This window comes from Phodopus roborovskii, unplaced genomic scaffold (assembly GCF_943737965.1).
Source record: "Phodopus roborovskii unplaced genomic scaffold, PHOROB, whole genome shotgun sequence".
In the NCBI taxonomy this organism is placed as follows: domain Eukaryota; kingdom Metazoa; phylum Chordata; class Mammalia; order Rodentia; family Cricetidae; genus Phodopus; species Phodopus roborovskii.
In genome coordinates, this window is record NW_026126469.1 from 12028625 (window position 1) to 12054105 (window position 25481).

General features: G+C 40.5%; 2 protein-coding genes across 2 annotated transcripts; both read right to left on the bottom strand.

The window, feature by feature from the left end:
* Nucleotides 1–24185: 24185 nt before the first annotated feature.
* Nucleotides 24186–24497, bottom strand: LOC127227233 (glyceraldehyde-3-phosphate dehydrogenase-like; the record flags this gene model as incomplete). Its single annotated transcript, XM_051191568.1, has 1 exon — nt 24186–24497. A coding segment is annotated over one exon (312 nt), but the record flags the coding sequence as incomplete, so codon positions are not given.
* Nucleotides 24498–24521: 24 nt separating this feature from the next.
* Nucleotides 24522–25145, bottom strand: LOC127226837 (glyceraldehyde-3-phosphate dehydrogenase-like). The gene has a single exon (XM_051190957.1). It carries the CDS (start codon nt 25143–25145, stop codon nt 24522–24524), a length of 624 nt encoding a protein of 207 aa, XP_051046914.1.
* Nucleotides 25146–25481: the final 336 nt, after the last annotated feature.

Sequence of the window (25481 nt, forward strand, 5' to 3'; positions counted from 1 at the left end):
CATGTGAAGAAACAAAACCAACAAAGAATATTAATAATACAACTTTCAGAGGCGGGAGGCAGAGTGGGATGGCAGAGAGAAGTGGAATTCTTAAAAGTGGGAGAGAGAAGAGTAGGAAGGGGAAGAGAGGGGGAGCCAGAGAAGTGGACATAGATCTTACAAAGTTTATAACACAGTGATTGCCGAGAACTCCCCAAATCCTAGAGAAGAAACATTAATGGGAAAGATACCACAAGACTCATTAGAGTTGTCAAAGTTAAGACAGTAACAAGAGGAAAGATGTTTATCACACAAGAGGAAAAAATCCTTACAGATGTTCAACAGACTTCTCGGCAGAGAAAATGTGAGTCAGGATGTTGTGAAATGACACATTCAAAGCTCAGATTTTAAATGCACAGTCAACTAATAATGCCACCAAAAGCAAAGCAAAGCTGTCCATACCATAAATCCAGGGGTTGGGCATTCCCAGGCATAAAGGTGGGTAGCCTTAGCACTGTAGCTAGCAGGAAAAACAAAGACATTTCTGTCCTGCTTGGAATTGTGGAGATTCATGCAATCAGTATCTTAAGCCAGTGCATGCAGTGTAACACACCAGAGTCCCACTTCTAGTCATTAGAAAGGCAAATGGCTCTCCCATCTTGTTAGGTTTTTATAAAAGCAGCTATAGATAGATCCAAAGTGCAAAGGAAGTGAGGCTGGGTCTGACCTTTTCTGGAGGGAGGGGGAGGATGAGACGGGAGATGTAGATGGTATCTTGTCTTGTGAGTAGAAGGCCAAGAAATCCTACAGAGGAAGACAGGATAAGTCCCCTTATAGGCGCAAGGATGACTTTCTTAGTTCACAAGGAAAGCTTGGAAAAGTAGTCTTTCAGCTGGAAACTATCAGCTCTTATATTTTTGGTTGTGAGCCTAGCCTTTAACGGCTGAGCCATCTCTCCAGCCCAAAACTATCAGGTTTTAGCTATGGTACTGTCTGATAGTGTACGACTTTGTGCAATATATCTTAATTTCTGAGTAGTTTACAGTTTCCATTTTCCCTTGAATATTATCTATGTTCATAATATTTTATCATGTTATAATACAAAAGCATCATGAAGATGCAGAATTTCTCAAATGAGTTTTAGAAATTATTTTTTAATAAAAGGAAGAATACAATATTTTGTTTGTTTTTTGAGACAGGGTTTCTCTGTATTGTTTTGGAACCTATCCTGGGACTAATTCTGTAGACCAAAGCTAGCTCTGTAGATCACAGAGATCAACCTGCCTCTGCCTCCCAAGTTCTGGGATTAAAGGCATGCACCACTAATGCCTGGCTTATCTACACATTTTTTAGAAAAAAAAAAACCTTCTAAAATATAAAGTGCAATCCAGAGATGATCTAGCATAATGGCTTGACACAATTTCATTCCATTCCATTAATGTCCATCTGTCCTGCTTTTCTCTCCTTTACTTTCTTCATTGTTGTGTTTAGTGACACTTCCCACATGGCTCAGTATCACCTGGTGCTATCTGCAAATCATTCCTATTAATTAGCTTCCTGGGCAGAAGGTAAAGGGAAATTGTAGTGATATTTTATTGATGATTTATTAAAGCTTGCCTGAAGATTCATTCAGAAAGCAAAGTCAGCCACAAGCCATAGAAGCCAGGCATACACCTTTAATTCTAGCAGCCTGAAGCTAGGAGGTAGTGGTACATACCTTTAATCCTAGAACTCAGGATTCAGAGGTAGACAGATCTCTCTGAGTTCTAGGCTACCCAGGAATACGTGAGATTGAATCAGAGCTCACACCTTTAATCCCGGCATTAGGGAGCTATATAAGACAGGAGCAAGGTCTCAGTACCAGGCCTTCATTCTCCAGCCACTTTGAGAACAGGAACACCCCAGCCCATTTAGAAATAAGGGTCTCTGGTAGCTTGCCTGCTTGGCATCCCTGATCATCAGGTTGAACCCTAATATCTGTCTCTGGGTCATTTATTTATTGTGTTAGAGGAGATCGATATTCAAGTTGCTGGGTCTATAAACCAGTAACAGGATGTATTAATACACAGATTTATACACTCTGGTTCTTAATCTACAGAATAGTAAAGATGAAAATGAAGAAAAGAGACTTCAGAGAGGGATTAATATTTTCTAAGTTCTAATTCAGGAAAATACCAAGAAACAAATCAACTTGAATGTATATTGAAAGGTCTCTTAGTTTGTTCAAAAATTAGTTTGTTCTAAGAGGACAAACTCATACAAAACGAAGGAATATTATCATTATTAGGTAAGCATTTGGGAATTATGATACTTCCCTTAAGATTTTTTTATAAATAGAAATAATGTAGTTATATAAAGTACAAGGAAAAGAAACCCACTCCAGGAGAAAGGAAGAGATGGAGGGAAGGGGAGAGGAGAGGAGGGAAAGGAAAGAGGGAGATTTTGTCAAATGGTATCAAGCAAGCACTTTATTCAACAGAGCCAGTGTGCAAGTAAGTCTCTGTCTCTGTGTCTCTCTCTGTCCTTTCTCTGTCTCTTCCCCCCCACCTCTCTGTGTCTGTATGTGTTATGGTTGTTTTTCGGTTCTACCTCATGTCTGATTTTTGTCTTAACTATAATAGCAAAAAGAAAGAAAAGAGAAGGGAATAAAGCTAGTTCTCCTCACAACCATGAAATGAAAAGGTCATGGTTCAGTTATGTTTGGTTTTGTGTGGGTGTTTGTTTAAAGGATAAAGAATACAATTTTTAAAAAGTAGGATATAGATTTTTCTAGAATATTCTATAAATATACAAATAAAGTGCATATACAATGTATGTGGTTAGGAACCAAATTATGATACCCCATTGTGATATTTACACGCTGAAGTTTCATCTTCTAACCTTTCAAAATATGACTATGTTTGGAGAATAGTCATGATGTCTAAAAACTTGTCAATAGGAACACTACATCTCCAAGATGTTCCCGCATGGGGGACTTTCAAGTCATTGTGGTGCTATTGAACCCACTCATAGCTGGCTTGCTCCCTGCCTTGCTGAGCCCTGCCTAATGGGATGGAAATAAAACCCTGTGGCTTTATTGGGGGGGGTGAAGATAATCTGTCTGGAGCCTCTAACCCTGGACCTTGACACAGCAACACCTACCCACCATACTAAGTCGCTGGCTGGAACAGGACTCAACCAGGAGCTGCCCAGGGCCAATCTTGGTCTAAGGCCCTGAAGCAGCTGAAGGGATATGAAGTGATGTTTGTGGCTCCTGTTGACATGAGGGCAGAGACCTGTGGTTTGGGCTGTCACCTGGAGTCAGGTTTGTGTCTGAAGGCCTTGTCAATCTGAGTGGCCTGCACTGACATGTGTGGCCATGGTGACTTCCAAGTCCCGGCTGCTGTCAAGGACCATGATTGGGTCTGTGATCCTACCATAGCCCAAGTCAGTGTTTATGGCCGGTTGCCCATGGTGCAACCAGGGGTCTCTTGGATGCCCAGGGTCTGGGTCACAGAGAGGGCCTTGAGTAGTTGAGTGACTGGCACTGTCATCTGAGGTAATGGTGTTGTTCAGGCCAGGGCTGCTGCTGAAGGCCATCTATGGGTCTGTGACCCTACAGCAAACAGGATCTGAGTTGATGTCCTTGGCTCCTGATGCCACTGAAGACCATGCTGATGCCAGGGTTCTGGGCAGTCTCCTGGGACCACATTGGTGTTCAAGGGCCATGCCACTGAGAGAGTCATGCCAAACCAGGTGGCCTGTGCTATCACTTGGGGTCATGGTGACACCTGGGTCCATAGCTTTACAGCAGCCAGGGTCTAAGCTGATGTCTTGCTCCCATTACCTCCAAGGTCTGTGGACATACCCAGGGTGTGGTCAGCAACCTGAGACCATGTTGGTCTCCAAAGGCCATGTTGCTACCAGAGCCATACTACCCTGAGTAGCCTGTGCTGGCACTAGGGCCATAGTGATGCCCAGGTCTCAGCTGCTGCCAAGGCTATGTCTGGGTCTGTGGCCATGCTGCATCGGGATCTATGTTGATGTTCGTGGCCCATGTTACCACTGTGTTACCATGGGGTCCTAGGAACCAAATATGTTGAAATCCGAGGGCCCTGCTGAGCTGGCCCTGCCCCTCACTGGCCCTGGGATAGCTGGTTTTGCTCCTTCCTGGATACTGCAACAGGAGAGCTGGCTTTATAATCAGGGAAGATGGCCCCACCCCTCACCACAGGCTTGTACCTCACCCGGGCAGCACACTAGAGGTGACCCTGTTGCCAGGAACATAGGTGAGCTGGCTCTGAGCAAAAGTGATCTCCTACCCAACCCCAAGTCTGCCACATAGTGGCATGGATGAGGAAAAGACACCCTCCATCCTTTACCTCTTCCTACCTACAATAGGCAAGAGAGCTGGTCCCAGGGTCACAAGGAATATAGACCCTGCACACTACCAGGGCTGCATACTAGAGCTAATATGAAAAGGCTCATCATCATTCACAAATTGGGAGGCTCAGGGTTTATTCTTGAATCTCAATGCTTCAAGAGATTTTTTTTTTTGAGGCAGGGTTTCTCTGTGTAGCTTTGGCTTGTACTGGAACTCACTCTCTAGACCAGGCTGCCCTTGAACTCACGGAGATCCACCTGCCTCTGCCTCCCGAGTGCTGGGAGGTACTACCACCTGGCTTAAGAGATTTCAATATGGAAGAATAACACAGTTTTATTTGTTTTGAACAGTTGCTGATTTACCAATGGTTCATGGCACAGTCCTTGCCTTATGCCTAATAAAAATAAAGATCAGAGAGTCCCTTTATAGAACAAGAGAACAGAGGAATTCTAAAGTGAAGATAATTGTGAATGAGTCCTTAAAAAAACATATCTGCTAAAAATTCTCATTTATTATGTGCCTGCCTTTGTCCTGGAGAGGTGTGGGATGCTGATTTTGTCATTAAACAGTAGCCATGCTGGCACACTATTTCTGATCATGAGATGATGAGTTTCAAAGTGAGCACGATACATGATCAAATAACTAACTTGCATTTTTAGTTTCTAGAGTATGAGAGTATATAAAAATATTGGTCTGCTATATTTGGTAAAGAGTATCTCTCTTAATTTTGCTTTAAAAACTACTAGCAAATGGATTACTTTGGAAGTGTGTGATTCTTGCTTGAATTAGAACTAACCAAACCTTTTCATAACATAGCTGGGAAGAGCCTATGTTCTGCTCAGTTTCTTGACAGTAGAGAGTGCTTCATTCCACCTTTGATTTTGTCTGGACAAGTTCAAATTTGCTGTTGTGCTGAGTTCAGATGCCCTGTCTTAACCAGAGGACTTGGCAAATGGAAAGAACTTTGGCTAAAACTAAGCCTCAAGCCATGTTTCCATGCTGTTATAAATTGCTTGCTGTAGAGGGAAGTGAGGGTTGGACAGATGCTCCTCTCTCTGAACTTTCGGGAAATGATAACTTTTGTTGTGTAATTTAGAAACAAAAATGCTCTTTGAGAATCAATTAATCTTGTGTTTCTGTAGGCAGGGCCAGAATTTAATTGTATGTCCCTAATATGTGAGTTGCTGATAATTTTTGAAAAGTGAAAATGAGTTATTAGAAAAGGTACATGGAAAATAAGTCACTTCTGCATTAGATCTAGCAGAAATAAAATTTCCTTCACTATCTTGTGAAACATTTGATAAGATTTACTAGTTTCATTGCAGGCAAGTGTCAAGGATGTTAAGAACTGTCATAATCAATCCACAGGCAACAAGTGCTACATGCAGGCACACTTACCCTCCTCCTCTGATACCTGTAGGTACAGAAAACACAGAGGGAAAAATGACTCATTGAAGATCCTAGCAAGGATTGCTAATAGATAGGATGTGGCCATGTGCCCTTTAGTGAACAAGCCAATATTCTTTGCATTAGATTGGGCTGCCTCAATTACTACTCCATGAGAATGCAGTAGGGCCCTGGAGACTAAAATTTGAGTACCTGTCCAGTCACCTTTAGAATTCAAATTAAAACTGAAATTAAATGTGTAAGACAGATTATTTTTTTCTTAAAATAAAAGAATTCAAAACCAAAAGACCCAAAAGAAAAAGCTCAAGAAATATATTCAGATGCAGAGACACATCCACACACAGAAACACCATACAAACAAACATTTTTAAGTCGTAATATATATGCAAAAGTGTTGTAAGTTAAGAAAAATGAAAGGTTTAGAAAAAGCACTGTGAGACCAAGAACCACTAAAAATACCACTGAGTTTGTTTTGTGCTGACTGTCTACTACTGGACATGGGGCCTCTCCTGTGACTATATACCCAGTGAGACTTAGTGGGGGGAAAGTAATTTCACTTTTGCAAGCAGCCATCAATTTTGGTGATAGCTTCTGGGTTGTATCTACTTCCCCTCTCAACACTGAGATCTCATCTGGCTTGCATATGTGCAGGCCCTGTGCATGCTACCACAGTCTCTCTGAATTCACATGTATCTAGAAGGCCTTGTTTCCTTTATGTGTTCCAACTTCCCAGGCTCTCACAATCTTTCTGAATCTTCTACAGAGTTCCCTGAGCCCTGAAGTGAGGGGTTCAATGGGGACTTTCCATTTAGAGTTGAGTATTCTAAGGCCTTTCACTCTCTACACATTGTCCAGTTGGGGGTGTCTTTGTATTTGTTTCCATCCACTTTAGGATCAGACATCTCTAATGATGTCTGAGCAAGGCACAGGTCTATGAGTATAGCAGAATGTCATTAGAAATCTGTTTATTGCTGTGTTTCTTTAGCAGAACAGTAGTATTTTGCTTTCCCCTAGATCAATAGCCTATATAATTTTAGGTTGTTGGCCACCCAAGCAGTGTTGGACATAGATTCCATTTCATGATGTAAAAATCAGAGAGTAGTTGGTTACCTCCACAACTTTTTGTGCCACTATTGTACCAGAGTATCTTGTAGATGGTTATAAGTCAACTGATTTTATGTGGGTACTGAGAATTGAACTCATGTCCTCCAGAAGAGCATCAATTGCTCTTAATTGTTGGGCTATCTGCCCAGTCCCATTACTTACTTTTTTTTTTTTAATCTCAGTAAGCATTTGTATTCACATACTACTTTGTCTTCAGTGATGTGTGTTCTTTTTCTAAGATACTTTTATTATAAGATGTTGCAAAATAGAAGAAAAAGGCACATTACAGGCATGCTTGGGTAAGAGTTGTGGTGTAGATTTGTACCCCTCAATGGCTTCTAAGTTGAAGACTGGGTTCCCAGCTGTTAGTCTGGTAGTTTTAGATCATAATGATGTAATCTCCCTCAGTGGACTGGTAAATCGATGAGTTTATAGTTAAATGGGTGAACTTTGGAAGCTTTGGGGGTTTGAATGAAAATGGCCCACAATAGGCCCATAGAGAGTGCCACTATTGGGAGGTGTGGCCTTGTGTGAGTGGTTGTGGCCTTGTCAGAGGAAGTGTGTCACTGGGGGTGGGCTTTGAAGTCTCAGAAGCTCAACCCAGGCCTAATCTCTCTCTCTCCTCCTGCTGCCTGCTGTCTAAATGTAGAACTCCCAGCTCCCTCTCCAGCATCATGTCTGCCTGCATGCCACCATGCTTCCTGTCATAATGGTAGTGGTTTAAACATCTGAACTGTAAGCCAGCCCCAATAAAATGTTTTCCTTTGGAGGAGTTGTTGTAATAATCTCTTCATGACAATAGAACCCCTAAGACAGTTACTATGTCTAGTGAGAGGAAGTAAGTCACTGAATTCCCATTCTTAAATGATCAAGAAACTCCTCCCCCTAACTGACATGGAGTGAGCAGCTAGCCCAGTGCTCTTATCAGCATGTGGTTATTCTTACCTCAGGCCCAAGGCAAGGGTACCCACCCACTGTGGACTCAAGTTATGATCCAAAATTAAAAATTTTCTCTTTAATTTTTGTCACAGAACAAAAAAAAAAGGTGAAATGTAGTAAGTGTGTACTTTGGTAACCAGCATGCTTTGCTAAGCCACCCAAGAAGCACTCCACAGCCTTCCTTGCAAGCAGTCCCTAGTCTTTTCTCCATTATGAAAATAATCACTAGATTGTGACATGGTAGGAGCAGGAGACACAGCTCATTGTAGAAAGTGCTTACTGTGGAAGCATTAAGTCCTGAATTTAGACTCTTGGCACCTACACATTTATAATTCTAGCATGGGGTGAGGGCTGAGCCAAGCAGCCCCTGGGGCTTACGAGCCAATTAGTGAGCTTTATGCTCAACAACAACAACAACAACAACAACAACAACAACAACAAACCCATCTTAAAAGATAAGGGGCTCAGAGTGTGTTGACCTCTAGAGACCTCCAATCCTGTGGGGGTGTGCATGTGCGTGGTCTGAATTAGCTTTAATTGAACCACTTGTTCATACTGTTCATTTTCTTCATGGACAGATGGATGTTTTCTCATTCTATCTTCCTTTAATGTCAGAAGCAGCCAAAGAACCAAGCTTAGATCCATTCTTGTATTGACAGAAAATCTGGGGATATTTCAATTCTATGAAACATCATTTATCAGTAAAACAGTTCTGCAGAGATTTTCCCCTGCAGCTTTGATTATACCATGAAAACTTAGGTTAAAAAATAAAAAATAAAAAAAGTTTATTCTTTACATTTCATTTCAATTTTCTAAATGAGTGGATTTCCATAACATTCCACATATATTCATGATGATTTTAATAATTTACTCCCAGATGAAACACTCTTATGTCATTCATGAGTTAATATTACACTGACTGTCAGAGTTACCCCTTTTGGCTAACTGGATTCATTGCAGAACACTCCCTGACTCATAAGCTTAATACCCTTTCAACTGCCTTGCTATTGCTCAGATGCAGATTAAATGGCATAGGACATTTTTCTGCTACAGTTCTGGAATAAGACATTTGTGGTTGAAAGACCTGTGGAGGGTGTGGACCCTCACGCTGACTCAGGAAAGGCGAGTCCCCTGAAATCACTCATGAGAAGCGGTCTTGATGCAAAAGGATGAGGTCTTTTATATTCCAGTGCACTGGGGTCCACAGCCATACTCCACATGGGGTAGAGGACTGGGAACCCTGGGTACCGGGTTCAGACAGCTTTTATAGGGTTACAACAAAGCCCGTGCATCACAAACCAATCATCTCATAGCATCCAGTGCGGACCAATCAATTTGAACTATCTAAGCCCGCGCTTAGCCCAGGAAGTCTGCTTTCACTAGGACTTCAGGGTGGTGGGACAAGGCTCATTTCCTGTTCATTCACTCACAGGTGCTGTAGTAAACCGCCCTGTCGTATACAGTCGAGAATGTGACCTTTTGCTTACTCACTGCTAGGGGGAAGAGTCTAGGGAGAGTTAGGCTAAATTTTTCCATCCTTACATGGTGTTATGAAAAGACTATAGTCTAGATGCTGGAAGACTTGTGGCAGTACTGGCTTTCACATCATTATTTCTAAGCTTTTTCAACAGGAACAACTATATGAACAAAACAGAGAACACACACACACACACACACACACACACACACACACACACACAGCTTCTACTTATGGTCAGTGGAGTTTGTGGGGTGGAATTTAACTTTTGCTATTGACACCTGAAACAACACTTGAATACCTGAAACAAAATGGATGTCAAGCAACCACAACAGGGATCAATAAGGAATGCGAACACAACAGAGAAGTAGGGCTTTATAGAGAATGACTCTGGACCTAGGTTGCTGTCTTAAGAGTTTCCAGACTCCACAAGAAGAGTAATCAACACAAGAACCTGGACCAAGACCCAAGGAAAGTCAGAAGTCACCCGACTCCTGTGGCCAGTGGAGCAGAGTTAACATCATATACAGAGTAGCTGCAGGATCTGCACAGGTTTTCTCATTCAAGCAGCGTGCAACCAAGGGATGGTTGAGAGTAAGTTGCTATAAGAGACAGAATTTCTAGTAACAATATTTGGACTTGATAAGTGATAGGCTGGGAAAAGTGCCTGTTTCTGAATAGCCAGATGGGAACTTGGCATTATGTTGAGTGTGGTGGCTGGGGGTGGCTCATCTTAGGAGAGAAGTAAAATCAACCCTAGAATAAATGGCATTCCACCATCTCTAAGAAAAGTTTAATAGCAAAACTCCGAGGCTCAAGCTCTTTCTGACTAACTCAACTACAGGTCAAAATTCTGATATAAATGAGAAGCAAGACATTCCATGAATGTCTTGGGCTCCCAAATTTTTAACCAAATCCCCAAACTGAACAGATTCAAACAACAAAATTTCATTTTGTCACACCTTTTGAATGCCAGAACTCATCCAAAACTTATGCTCGTTGTTGATAGTGGTGGAAAGGGTTGTTTGTGCTCTTGTGCAGTTGGGGTGATGTGTTCTCACCCAGTGCATACAGGTATGTGTGTGTGTGTGTGTGTGTATGTGTGTTGGGGGTGGTGTGTGGTCTTGCCTGGCTTCTGGCACCTCGGGTAGTCGCTGGATTGCAGGTACATTACTCCAAGCCTCAGTTTTTAATGTGGCAACCCCCTATTCTTCACCCCCTATGCCCACGCCACTGCTTTTCTTTCCTGTGTCCTCTTATGGTCTTTCCTATGTGTCTCTATCATTACCCAAAGTTCCCCATTTATAAAAGGGCTGATCATCTTGGATTGGTGGCATCTTCTAGGATCACCTTGAATTTTTCATTTTTAGAATTGCACCTCTTAGGTACAATTCACTTCATAGTATGCATCCACCTATGTAAATTTTCACAATGTCTAACATCCAACAAAAAATTATCTTTCATGAAAACAAACAGGTATATACAATCCCTGATAACTAAAATGTCCATTATCAAATCCAACCCTGAACTGATGCATACTTTAAATTCTTGAAATGAGGAATTATAATAGTTATGATAAATGTATTTGAAGTGTTCAAAGGCTGAAGTCAACACCGATCATATTAAGTAAACACATGGAAGGTAGTTTTAGATGACTCAAATTGATATTTTAAAGATAAATATGGTATCTGTGATGGAAAATGTCTGGCTTAATGGCAGGGACATGCCAGGGAGTTGATCTTGCATATAAAGCACATCCTGGTGAGGAAGGATGAAGGGAAAACATGCAGAAAAATGGGCAAGTTTCGTTTTTGTTTTTCATTGTTTTTTTTTTTTTTTTTTTTTCAAATTTAAGGAAAGGCTCACAGGACTCATGCTGCAAGACATCAGGGAACTGACAGCCATGCACAGAGAAACTACAGAAATTATAATTAAAACCTTACAGATTCCATAGGTTGGACAAGTCTCAAACATAACAATCACAAAAAACAACTATACTAAGAAGTGATCAAATTGCTCAAAAACAGGAATTCAGAAAAAAATATTTTAAAAGTCAGACAAGTCCAAATAATGGGATCCATACCAAGGAACAAAGGATACAGAACACTTCTTGTGAAGGACCCTCAAGGCAGCATTACAAGACTAGAACATTGTGACCCCAATGACATGTCCAAAATTTGTACTTAAAATATGAGGACTATAAACAGCTAGGAAAATAAGAAAGTCTCAAATTAATTACTTCACTTTGCAGCTTAAGAATGCAGAAAACATTACAGTCAAAGAAAAAACAGGAAAGCAAAAGTGAGAATTAGTAATTAACAAAAGCAAAGTTGTTTGTCCTGAAAGAAAAAACACAAGCATCTAACCAGATTAACCTTCAGTGATAAAATATTTAAGGGAGAAAATTGTCAAGGGTACATAATGAATGAAGTCTCCTTTTAAAAATTAAGACAAAGACTTTAAAACAGATAAGGATGTGAAAATAAAAATATTCTTTCCTGAAGACCAAGACAAGAAATGTTAAGTAAAGCTGTTCAAACTGATGAAACATGTTACCAGATGAAAACAAAGGAATTAAAAAGATTAAACTTGTAGATATCTCAAGTAAACTATGTAAAAGGTTGCAAAACTATCATTTAAATCCATTTGAAAGGATTTAGCTATTAAAAAAATACCAATGCAGCTTTATGTTTATGATATACAGAAGTAACATATATTTATGTGTATACACACTTTAACAAAAATTCAAGAGAGATCTAATTGAAACCTATGATGGCAAGTGTCTTGTGTTATCTCTGAAGTGGGACATCTCTGAAATGCTTGAAAACACAGAACACAGTGAGGTCAAAGCCTACAGAAAAACAGAACTGTGATCATTAAGAGAAAAACGACTGTGCAATCATATCAGAACAAATCTTAGGTAAAGAAGACAAAGAGAAGGACCAGAGGAAAGAGAAGGGAAGGAGGAGAGGAAGGAGAAGGATGAGGAAACAAAGAACAGATGAGGCAAATGTAAGTCAAAGAACAGAGTGATGATTTAAATCTAAACACATTGTTGTGTTAAGTGTTTTAAAGTATAGAGGTGATGATACAGGAGATGTTCAAATTGAATAGAAAAGAAAATGCATGTTATAATACACATGGAATATATATAAAAATCTTAAATATGAATTGCAGATTCAACCTAAAATGATATGAAAAGAACAAAAGTTAATACTAATATGAAGGGAACCAAGAGAGCTGTAGTACAAGCAGACAAAGCATTCACAGCAAATAATACCCTTGTAGATAATGAAGGGTATTTTGTGTGATAAAGGTTCAATTATTCAAGAAGACACACCCATAATTTAAAACATAGCTGGCAAATGAAAGACCTCAAAACCTTGATAGAAACACAAGGAGGAAAACACATTTAGCTGAAGTTATTTTTTCCTTTTATTGAGAATAGATATTTTCCTCACATAATATAGCCTGTTTACAGTGTCCCCCAACTTCTCCTAGGTCCTTAAACCCTCTCCTCCCATCAGGATCCACTCTCCTTTTGTCTCTCATGAGAAAACAAAAAGACATCTATAGGATAATATTAAAATACAATGTAATATAATAAGATAAAACAAAAACTGACACCTGAATTATACAAAACAAGCAGAAGGAAAAGAGTCCAAGAGAAGGTAAACAAAACAGAGACCTACTCATTTGCAAACTCAGGAATCCTATTTTAAAAAACAAAACAAAACAACGACAGTAACAAAAACCACTAAACTGACAGCCATAATATATACACAAAGACCTGTAGAGTAAAAGTAGAGGAGAAAAAATACAAATAAAATAAAAACAAAAGTGAAAAATATAATAGTTTTTTTTTAAAGGAAAAACCTTGACATGACATTATGAAACAAAGAACCTCCAAAGATGCCACTGTGTGTCACTCATCTACAGCTGGGCATGCCACCTACCCTTAAAAGTAGTTTTGTTTCCCAGTGAGATGCCCTTGGAAGAAACTAAATTATCATTTGTAAATGGTTTTCAGTTGGAGATTGCTTCTGGTTTGGGGATGGAGAAATGAGTCTACTTCTCCCTTAAGCTGTTGGACCCCATCTGGTGCAAATCCTTGTAGGTCCTGTGCAAACTGTCCCAGTCTCTAGGAGTTCCTAAGTGCATCAGTCCTGTTGATTTAGGGGCTTGTTTTCCTGGTATCCTCTATCCTTTCTGGCTTGTACACTCCTGCCTTCTTTTCTGCTGGGTTCCTGAACCCTGAAGGAATGGATTTGGTGGAATTATCCATTTAGAGTCTCTCACTTTATGCATATTGGCTGTGGGTCTCCATACTTGTTCCCATCTGCTGTAGGAGGAAGCATCTCTGATGATGGCTAAGCAAGGCACTAATCTATGAGTATAGCAGAATATCATTAGGAGTCATTTTATTGCTACTTTTTTTGTTGTTGTGAACAGTAGCATTTGTTTTCATCATAGGTCCCTGGGATATCTAGTCTCTGGATTTTGGTTACCCAAGCAGTGTCAGGTATGGGTTTCTTCTCATGAAGTAACTGAAGATACTCGAGTAATCAGAAACTTCAAAGGGAAGACATGAATAACATTTTTATCCAACTTAATGAGATTGATCATACTCCATTGGCAAAGAAGAAATACACATTCTTCTTAAGTATGTACAGAATTTACAAAGGCCTTTATAAGTCAGTACAATTAAAAGGAATCATGTCATATAGTTGATAGCTATCTGCTTACAAAAAAACTTAAATTTGATATTAATTGGTGGCAGATATCTAGAATGGTTCCTCAGCCCTCCCCCCCCCCTCCCAGTCCACCAAGCTCTCACCCCATTCCCACATTGTTTTGTTTCTATTCTGTGATCTTCTGGACTTTACCATGTGGGCATGAGTATGGAGCTTTCCATTGGAGCTTGAGTACTCAATGATATTGTTTTGTGAGAGACTTTCACTAGATAGACACAACACACATACACATCTACTCATCCCAGTAAGGGAATCCATGACAGGCTAAGGTAATGATTGTGCCAAAGTCCAACTTAATGAACCAATGAGTTTTTGCGGTGTTATTTATAGAAGTATTTGTGGTGTTTTCAATAAGAAGGTATTACCATCTAGTTATGGTAGAAGGGCAAACAAAGGTAATGAGGGTAACCAGTATAATTTTAAAGGTCTATTATAATTTGAATGAGAATTGTCACCCATCCGCTCATGTATTTGAATACTTTGTTTTCAATGGTGCTCTCTGGGAATGCTATGGAACCTTTAGGAAATGTAGCATTGCTGGACAAAGTACATTACTGAGGGTAAGTTTTCAGGGTTGACAACTTTGCCCCACTTCCTGGTAAATTTCTCTGCTTCCTGTGGATGGTTGAAATGTGAGCTCTCAGCTTCCTGCTGCCAATACTTGTGACTGCCTGCTGCCATGTTATCCTCGCCATTAATGAATCTATCCCTCTGGAACCATAAGGCAAAATAAACTTGCTTCCTTTTGTTATTTTTGATCACTGTATTTTATTTCAGTAAAGAAGTTGTTGTGGCCAACAACTTCCTGGCCAACAACTCCTACCAAGTAGGTGTTGTTTTACAACCCTATGTTTTCTGGGATTGGCATGGCCTTTGAGCTAGGTATTGACCCCTGGGAACTTGTCTTCTTCATTTGCAAAATAGGTCATCTCAGTATTTCCTAACAGTCATATAACACTCATACAATGATCATCCATCACATTCAGTAAGTACTTAATAAATGAAAGTGGTTATGGATAGAAATATAAATATTTGTCCTTCTGTCTCTTGATATTCGTGGGCATATTCTAATGAGGCTCTTTGATTTTTGTCCCTCATAATGAGGTTATAAAACTAAACAGAAAAATCAAAATGAGGCATTGATGTTTCCTTGTAAATGTTTAAGTACATGGCATTTTAGAATTCCTTGTTTTCTCACTAAATGAAATTCAGGCATTAGTAAAGCATTATTTCCACTTACACTCGGAGAAATTAACTCAGATATGTGAAGTAACTTTGAGTTTGTGTATTACTTAGCTTTTTGCTGCTATGATTAGAAAACCGTGAATAAAAAGCATTTAAAAGCAGAAGGATTTCTTTGGGCTTTTAGTTTTACAAGGCCGAGTTCATGCTCTATATATCTGTGTAAAGTCAGTATGGCAAAAGTATATGGCAAACACTGGTCTTCATTTCTTCATACACAGATAAGTAGAGAGAGAAGTGAAGGACCAATGACAAGATATTCTTGACCATGTACCGTCATTGACCTACTTTCTCCAGCTAGATTCTGTCTCTGAAGTTTCCCAGAACATCCCCCAAATAGCACCACCAGCTGGGGACCACGCGTTGAAAGTATGTGTCTACATGGAGTATCACGTATCTAGACCACCCTGTGTGTAGTGACCCACATGTAGGACTGTGGGATTGTATCCAGGTGCTCTCCCTTGTCTAGGGATAAGACGCTCCACATTACCATAACACATATGAAGGGAAGTAAGGTGTCATGCAGATGCACAGATGTGATCACACAGGTCCAGCCAACTTTCCTTTACCAGTCCTGGTATTTCTGCTCCACTCCTCTTTATTTTACCCAGAACACATATTCTGACACCCAGGCAATGCACTTACTAATGAACTTCACCGAAGCCAGAGCCAGGAACATTCACAGTAGGCAGATACTTCATAAAGCTTGGCCAGCAGAGCTTGGTGTATTTTCCATGTGATATATTTTTCAATGCATGCTGTAGCAGGGTGGACTTAACTGTCTCTGAGCAGTCATTGTTTGTCAGGTCATTCTTTTCTCCATGGCATTAAGTTGTGCTTCACTTGGAGTGAAGTATAAATTAAGCAAAAGCAAACCACTTGAAATAGGACACAGACTACAGAAAACACACTTAACTGTTCTAATCAGGGACACCACTGGCTGCAAGATGATGACTTGAATGAGTTGCTGTCTGGCAGACCACAGCCTGTGGCAGGCAAATAGAAAACAATGAGGTCACACAGAAGTACCTCATTATCCAGAACTCAAAAATAGAAGCCTGAGAACACTGGTTGGTGTGATATCAAGAAAGACTGGGCTGGAAGGCCAGGCATGCGGGGTCCATTTTTAATCTCATTGCCAGCCAGATGTACAGTTTTACTCCTTTCTTCCTTTCACCCTGATTTCTGTGTTTATGAACAAATAAAGAAGAAATAATTTTATATGATGCCTATAGCTTTTTCTAGATTGGCAGTCAATCAATATATGTTTATTTAACACTTATTAAGTGCCAGAAACTTTACTACATGCTAGGAACGTATCAGCATATAAAACAGACTTGGTTCCTCCCTTTATTTCAACACAAAGAAAAAAAATATCCAAGGAGTAGCTCATCCTGAGAAGTCAAAGGACCTCAGATGCCATCGTGAGGAGTTAGAGAGCTCAAGAGCTGTCCTGCTGTTCCTGGGGAGAACTGTATATTTGGGTTAAAATCATAATTTCACTGGTCCTTTCCACCACATGCTGTTAAGTATATCTTGCTGGGGCGACAACAATCATATTTCGACCACTCTCCTTTTCTCCATTCTGAGGCCATTTGTATCACCGTGAAAATCTCACTGAGTACATTAAATACATTCCAGAATAGGCCCCAGGCCCAGGAATAGTTGCCCAACCCCCAAATGAACTCCATGGACTTCTTGGCATGTTTTGTTTGTTTGTTTTGTTTGTTTGTTTTGAGCAATAGCAAGAGAAAGAATATGACCATGACATTGGTAGATAAGGGAGGTAGGGAGGAACTGGAGGAGGTAGGAAGAGGAACTTGATTAAAATATATTTCATGAAAAAAGCTTTAAATTTAAAAAACAAAATTGTTCTCAGCCTTCCAGGGAGCTGTCAGCATCATTCATCTTTCAAAATTTTGTTTTCCCTGTATCATACAATGTCTGAAGATTGCCCTTACTATCTTTCTTATCTGAAATGACCTTTCATGCATATGAGTATACGTATTCATATATATATATGAATATATAATTTCTATTGTGTTCTACATTTGAGAGGAGTCAAGTGACTTACCTTAATGGCTATAACCCGTGTCACAGTCTGCCTTTATAACAGCACAACAGGGACCCTCAGCAAGCACAGGTGTCCTTATTTGCCTTAGCTCTGTGTGAGCCAGGATCTAGTAAGAAGTGAGTAGAAGTGGCTGCACACACTTCAAGCAGATCCTCCCTTCACTGTTGCAAATTGCAGTACCTCAGGCAGCAAATTCTCGGGGCATACCAGTAGATTGTTGCTTAAGCCACAAAACGTGTTAGATATTCAGATTCTTAAAGCTCCCGGGTACTTTGGAGGATGGGGACTAGGATGAGAAATGGCTTCTTCAGAATTCTTACACATAGTAAAGTAGCATGTCCAAACCATTACGAGACGTTACTTTATAGACTCTGAGGAGAGACTGACTCATTGTGCATTTAATAAAAATGTGGTTATTTAACAGATGCCAAAACACTTGGGTTAGGCGCTCCACCGCTTGATAAAATCCTAAAGTAAAGCCAATATAGAGGCAAAATGGAAGCAATACGAAGGATTCAAATTCAAAGCTGCCCTGTTTATCACGACTCCATCTGGAATCATTTGCTCTGCTCCTGGTGACAAGCAACAAAAAAATGAACACTTGCTGATGTTACACAGATGGATTCGTCTTCCTATGAAGTAGTAAGGGCAAGGCTATGGAGGTGTGAGTGTAATCCCTGCAGACAATACTCATCAGTTTACGTCATGCTTGCTACCTTTTATCACTAGTTAGATGCTTTGGTGTTTATATTATGGTTAACTACTGTGAAGTTACACCAACTATTTCAAAGCACTATCTTCCCTTTCTGTCTTCAGCAGTGTCATGGAGAAACCCACGCTGGATATGCAATTGTTTCATCCGGAGTAAACGGCAGATGTTGTCAAGCCAAACAACCTCTAACCCACTTTTTTACCCTGGGCTTTGGGAGGCTTCCTGGAAGCATTGCTGAGTTGGCTGAGGCTGGTTCATCAGGGTAAAGGTGCAAGAAAACCTGGGCTGGAATGAAGTAAACAGACAAATATTGGGAACCGTGGTTCCATGGGCTTAGGCCTATGGTGGTTTGAGGGGGCAGCAAACATGCCGTCATTGGCTGGAAGGTGTTTAGTCTGGATGGAGTGTAGAGTACAAACTGGGAATAAGAGAGATGATGAACTTAAGATACCGACTCAAGATTTTTAAAAGTCTGCTAAGCCACTTTCAAGTGTTTGAACTATGTCCTAAAGAAAGAGATAAATAGATTAGATTGTTTTGGGGTGGACAAGTCAGCCAAAGAAGAAGTGAAGGGAATTTAACAGAGTGAGACTGCCTGCCACAGCTTTCCTTCTGTTTTAAAGATTAGTTTGGTCCCACCACATGTGGTAGATGAAGTGGTACAGGACTGGAGACATAGAGGCCAAATAAAAACATGGTGGATTTAACTAAGCTCCAGGTGTAGAATGGTTGGATTAATGTTAAAGGCCTATTTTCTTTCTATAATATCTATAATAGCTGGGGTAAATGAGCCAATGGTGGTACCAGAGGATGGCTTTGGAATAGATAGTGGATCTGGGTTGCTAAGACAGTAAACTGAAGGGCTGCAGTGTTGAGTGAAGATGAGGCCGAGGAATGGGCTCACAGAGCAATGATGACACAGCTTGGGAATACCCTTTGAAGCCAGAAGCCTATTGCTCTTCAAGAGTACAGTCAGTTGACCAGCTCAGCCTTGAATGTCCCATGGTATTTCTGTGTAAATAAGCCCTATTGTCAAAAAAGAAAAAAAGATTTACATTCCAGATTGAGGATGAGGCTACAGGATGAGATGGGCTTTTTGACTCATCATCAAGTTCAGTAAGCCAAAACGTTGAGGACTCCTGACTGCGCTTGAGTTGTTCTAAAACCTTTTTCACCCAGTGAAATTGGAGAAATATTAAGTTTTCCTAAAAAATTCCTGTAGAAATTAATAATTTTAAATGTGAACATGACCGTGAAAATACAACAGTGCATTGCAAAGCTCAGAAAAATCCTTTACTACTAAACTTTTCACCAGTATAGAGCTTCGCTGATGATGTTAGCTCTAACTTTTACAAAGTGTGTCCCCCTCCAACAAGATCAAGGGGAATACATCTTCTTACCGAGTGGAGAGCAAGCCACATGCTAACCAGATAGAACTCTTTTCTGAGGTGGAGACACAGAGCACTTCATGTCCTTCTGTAGCATGTCCAGGCTTTGCCCTACTTGTGGCCTGTAACAAGTCTGTTTATGGTACATTACTTATCTTAATTTGAAAACACTTTGGAGGGAAAGAATGGCACAGTGAGGTTCAGATAATTTACATTGAGGCTAGGGACTCTTGGGCTGGCCATCTGGTCTTTTGTACTTCAATAACTTCCTTGTACACTTACAGGAGACTGTGGTAGGTGTGATGCTTTCTGGGTTGGTTCCACTAAACATTTATGTAGTGCTTCCTGTGTGTTTGGCAGTTTTCTAGGAGTGAGGAAGCAGAGGGAATGTGCAGTTTGGCTGTGGACATATGTGCGTTCTTGAAAACCTTAGAAAATACAGCATTGCTGCTCATTTCTTCAGAAAATGACAGAAAGACAAAGAATAGAACTGGTCAAACCTAGAAGTCTTCATGATAGATGTTATTTCAGCTAAATACTGAAGGAAGGTTCAAGTAGGAAAGCCAGATGGTAGAAAGACTATATACGTCCAGAGTCATGTATAGTAACTAGACTGAAGTGTGCTTGGAGAGTGCAGATGAAATTATTAATATGTAGAGCCATTATAACTCGTGATTTATTTGAACATCACTGGCAAGGAAAACTGGAGGCTCAGATACAGTTTCCTGCAGGGAGGCATAGCCCATTGCTCTTCACTTAGGTGGCTCGCCTACCTAAGCCAGCCACACGCTTCCATATAATACCACAATGAGTGCTGCACACCAACTCTATCCTGGAGAAAGGACAAGGTTATGGCACCAAGGGTATTTATTACCCAAAAGAGCTAAGAGCAATGATTGGAATGCTAAACATGAGCCAAATCCCCATCATTCATTAACAATATTCAAAGCTAAAGGATTCAAGAATGCATACCAGTTCTAGAAGAAAGAACTCACACCATGGGGATGAAATCAAGGACTAAATGTTTGGTCTAAGGTGGCATGACACTTGATCAACAGACAAAGTCCTGGAATCTGGTACTGGAATATTGAACCAACCTTCCTCCCTCCCTTCCCTTTCTCTTTTCCCTCCCCTACCTTCCTTCTTTTTCCCTTCTTTCCTTGCCAATATGCTATATTATTATTATTTGCAAAAGCCTATTTATTTTTATTTATCACATAGCAGTCATACACATTTATAAGGTAAGGTGAGCCTTTCAATAGTTATTCAATGTATCAGGATCAGAACCATGTAGCAAACATATCTGCCACCTCAGATGTGTGTCTTTTTGTTTTGGGACTAGAATATTCTTTCTGAGCCATGTGGAACTGTGACTTTCTTCTTATTTATAGTTATGCTACAGAACTTCAGAAGTCATTCTTATCCGCTTGCACCCTGTGCTGTTGAACAGCATGGCATCTCTTCAGGGATTCCTTGGGCATGTATTTCCTAGGCTCTGGTGATGGTCCAGTTCCCTAGGAGCAATGATTTTGCCTCTCTGCATGTGTATTAAGCTAAGCATATCAGTCTTCTCTGGTCGCTTATTTCCCTTAGGGCAGTGTCCTCCAGTTCTACTGATGGTGCTGCAAATAACAGCATCTCAACTCATTTTTATTCCTGAAAAGATGTTCCATTGGCTTCAGTTTCTCTAGGTAGATATGCAAAGGGCAAGTACTAGGTCATAAGTAGTTTGTATTTCTGACTCTGTAAAAGAAGATCCATGCTGCTCTCCACAATCTAAGCAGTTCCTGTTTATGCATACCCATACCAGAAATTGTTCCCCTTATTTCCAGTAGTTGTTCTAAATGGGGTTTAATTACTGAGATTGGAATGTGTATTTGTGTGATAATTTGTCACTCTGAACATTTTTTTCATAGTTTTTCTGGTTACTTGTATATTTTCTTTTTGAGAAATGTATAATAAAGCCATTTGACCATTTTACGGACTTTTTACAAATGGTGTTTGTTCATTTGTTTTATTTTGTTAGATCATCAATTTTGTCTAATTTGGTTTTAATGTTTAGTTGTTTGATCCTGTTATATATTCTGGAAGTAGATTTTTAGCTGGATGAATAATTTAAAAATATTTTCTCCCCTTCTGAAGGTTTTGTCTTAACTTTTCTGTTCCTATTGCTAGAAATAAAGATGTAGTGTTGTCATTCAATTTTTGTTTTTTGTATGTTGGGAGGTTCTGATCTATCTATCATCTATCTCTCTAGCTATCTATCTATCATCTATATATCTTTGGCCTGACATTATCTTAAGTATTTCCTCTACATTGTCTCATAATGGATTTATAATTTTGAGTTGTGCCCTTGAGTCTTTGATCCTTTTGGAGTTGATATGTATACTTTCTTATTTTCTGTAAGTACATAAAATAACCATGTCAATTAACAACTAGTAAGATATTAAAAAGCAGCATGTAAAGAAGATTTTGAGTGAAATCAGCTATATCAGAGGTGATGCATATCTCGGCTACCCTGGCTGTTATATGTCGCTTTTCTTCCCCTGTGCAAATAGATAACCAGTTTCTTCCGTACTGTTTATATAAGAGGTATTACTTTTTTCTTTTTTTCTTTTTTTTGTTTGTTTGTTTTTGTTGTTGTTTTATTATTATTTTATTTAATTTTATATAACATAGTTCAATTAAATGAAAACAAACATTTATACACAATATTTGGGAATTTGGGCGTCGTTCTTTCCAAACTACTTCCTGCTGGTAAGGGGCGCTGTCATGGGGGATTCGAAGAAGATTCAGATATCCTGGCTGTAGTCTGTAGGGCTGTTTTGTCCAGCTGTTTTGAATGTAGGATCACCTTGTACTCTATTTCAGGCGGTCTGGCGTGATCAAACCACATTAGTCTGGAAGGAATCCACATCTTTTCATTTTCTGTGGGAGGTATTACTTTTTTCAATGCATGTACTTGCTGCTGCTTGGAGATCAGCTGATTTTTTTTTTCTTGGTTTGCTTTCCTATTGCTATAAAAAAAATACCCTGGTGAAAGTGACTTAAATGCAAGAATCTATTTGTGATCACAGTTTGGAGGGCAGCCCATGGTGGTGGGAATTCAAAGTAGCAGGGACTTGATAGGGTCAGCCACAGTTATATCCATAAACAGAAAGACGAGAGTAGCTAATGTCAGTGTCCAGTTCACTTTCTCATTTTTATACAGTAGGGGACTTGAGCCCTGGGCAGGGGACTTGCTCTAGTGTAGGTTTTTCCACTTCAGTGAACCTGATCAACACACTCCCTTACAGGCATTTCTAGAGGTTAAACTCCCTGTGCCTGGACCTGTTTCCTGATTCCTGATTCCAGATCATGTTCGGCTGACAGTTAACACTTAATATCACAGCTACCAATGTGAATGGATATGGATGTGTTCATAGCTCTGTGTAGGTGTGTGCATTGATGCAGCTTTTCAGTTACTGGATGTAAGTTTTGAGGTCAGGTATAATGCCTCTGCTATTCCTTCTCTTCTGGGTACTTCTGGGTATTCGTTTCCTCTAGGTTTAAATAACTGCATATGAAAAGATAAAGATATAAAAGTAGACATATTTATATATTTATGCCTCTTCAGTTTTTTGAGTCTTGAAATTTTATTTTATCTATTTATCTATTTATCTAAAGGCACTTATTGTTTACATTTACAGCTTTGAATTCCACATCATGCTTTTTTGTAAAAGCTAAAGTTGGGCAATGGTGCCTTGTGCTTGCATCCACCTTAATGTTATGATGTCACAGATTCATAATTGTCTGACTATTTTCTAAACTTTGAGACTTTATATGTATCAAATGAAATTTTAAACATTTTTTTTTTACCAAAAAATAACTCCTATAAGTGTTTAAGACACCTAGGAGTTGAATGTGTTCTTTTTTAAAAACAAATTTTTTAATTTAAATTAGAAACAATCTTATTTTACATATCAATCCCAGTTCCCTCTCCCTCCTGTAATTCCAAGCCCCCCACATTGACCCTCCTCCCATCCCACCCTCCCATCCACTCCCCAGGGAGAGGGAGGCTTTCCATGGGGGTTCATCAAAGTCTGTCACAACATTTGGGGAAGGGCCTAGGCCCTCCCCTGTGTGTCTAGGCTGAGAAAATATCCCACTATGGGGTTCCCAAAGACCATTCATACACTAGGTATGAATGCTATTCCATTACCAGGGGCCCCATAGACTGCCCAGGCCTCCTGACACCCATGTGTAGGGGGCCTCGTTCTGTCCTATGCTGGCTTCCAAGCTGTCAATCTGGGGTCCATAAGCTCCTTCTTGTTCAGGTTCACTGTTTCTGTGGGTTTCTCCAGCATGGTCTTGAACCATCTACTCATCACTTTTCCCTCTCTACAACTGGATTCCATGAATTCAGCTCAGTGCTTAGCTGTGGGTATCTGCTTCTGTTTCCATCAAGTACTGGCTGAAGGCTCTAGGATGGGATATAAGGTAGCCATCAATCTCATTATAGGGGAATGGAATTTAAGATAGCTTCTCTCCTATTGCTTAGATTCTTTTTTTTTTTTTTTTTTTTTTTTGGACAGGTGCAGTGAACTTGATTGATGGTACTCAAGAGAGCAGGGCTCCCTACGCCCCTTAATTCTGAGGGTCTGGGATGGAGGATGTGAGGGAGATTAGTGTCGGGGGTTGTTGGGAAGTGACTGCTCAGCAGCCAGGGCCTCTCTCTTGATCATGTCCTTGTTGGTGGTGGATGGTCTAGGATGGGCTCTTACTCCTTGGAGGCCATGAAGGCCACCACCTGTTGCTGTAGCCAAATTCATTGTCATACCAGGAAATGAGCTTTATGAAGTTGTCATTGAGAGCGATGCCAGCCCCAACGTCAAAGGTGGAAGAATGGGAGTCAGTGTTGAAGTCGCAGGAGACAACCTGGTCCTCGGTGTAGCCCAGGATGCCCTTCAGTGGGCCCTCGGACTTCTTGATGACGTCATACTTGGCAGCTTTCTCCAGGCGGCATGTCAGATCCACCACAGACACATTTGGTGTAGTAACACAGAAGGCTAACACAGAAGGCTATGACAGTGAGCTTCCCGTTCAGCTCTGAGATGATCGTGCCCACAGCCTTGGCAGCACCAGTGGATGCTTCCAGGAGGGGCCATTCACAGTCTTCTGGGTGGCAGTGATGGCATGGAATGTGGTCATGATTCCTTCCACAATGTTAAAGTTGTCATGGATGACCTTGGCCAGGGGGGCTAAGCAGTTGGTAGTGCAGGAAGCGTTACTGACAATCTTGAAGGAGTTGTCATAGTTCTCATGGTTCACACCCATCATAAACATGGGGGCATCAGCAGAAGGGACAGAGATGGTGACCCCTTTGGCCCCACCCTTCAAATGGGCCCCAGCCTTCTCCATGGTGGTGAAGATGCCAGTAGACTCCACAACATACTCAGCGCCAGCATCACCCCATTTGATGTTGGGGGGATCTCGCTTCTGGAAGATAGTGATAGCCTTCCCGTTGATGACAAGCTTCCCATTCTCAGCCTTGACTGTGCCCTTGAACTTGCCATGGGTAGAGTCATACTGGAACATATAGACCATGTAGTTGAGGTCAATGAAGGGGTCACTGATGGCAATAATGTCCACGTTGCCAGAATTGATGGCAGCCCTAGTAACCAGGCGTCCAATACGGCCAAATCTGTTTACTCTGACCTTCATCATTGTGTCTCAGAAATGAGGCTGGCACTGCACAAAAAGATGTGGCTGTCTCTAGAACATGGAGGAGCAGAGAGCCTCACTTAGATTCTTAGTTGGGGTAATTTTTGTAGATCTCTGGACATTTCCCTATTGCCAGATTTCTCTTTAAACCTACAATGGCTCCCTCTATTATGGTAAATCTTTTCTTGCTCTCCTCTACTCTTCCTCAGACTCAATCTTCCTGATCCCTCATGTTCTCCTCCTTACTCCTCCTCTTCTCTTTTTCCTACCTCCTTTCTGCCTCTCCCTCCCCCAAGCTCCCAATTTGTTCAGGAGCTCTTGTCCCTTTCCCCTTCTCCA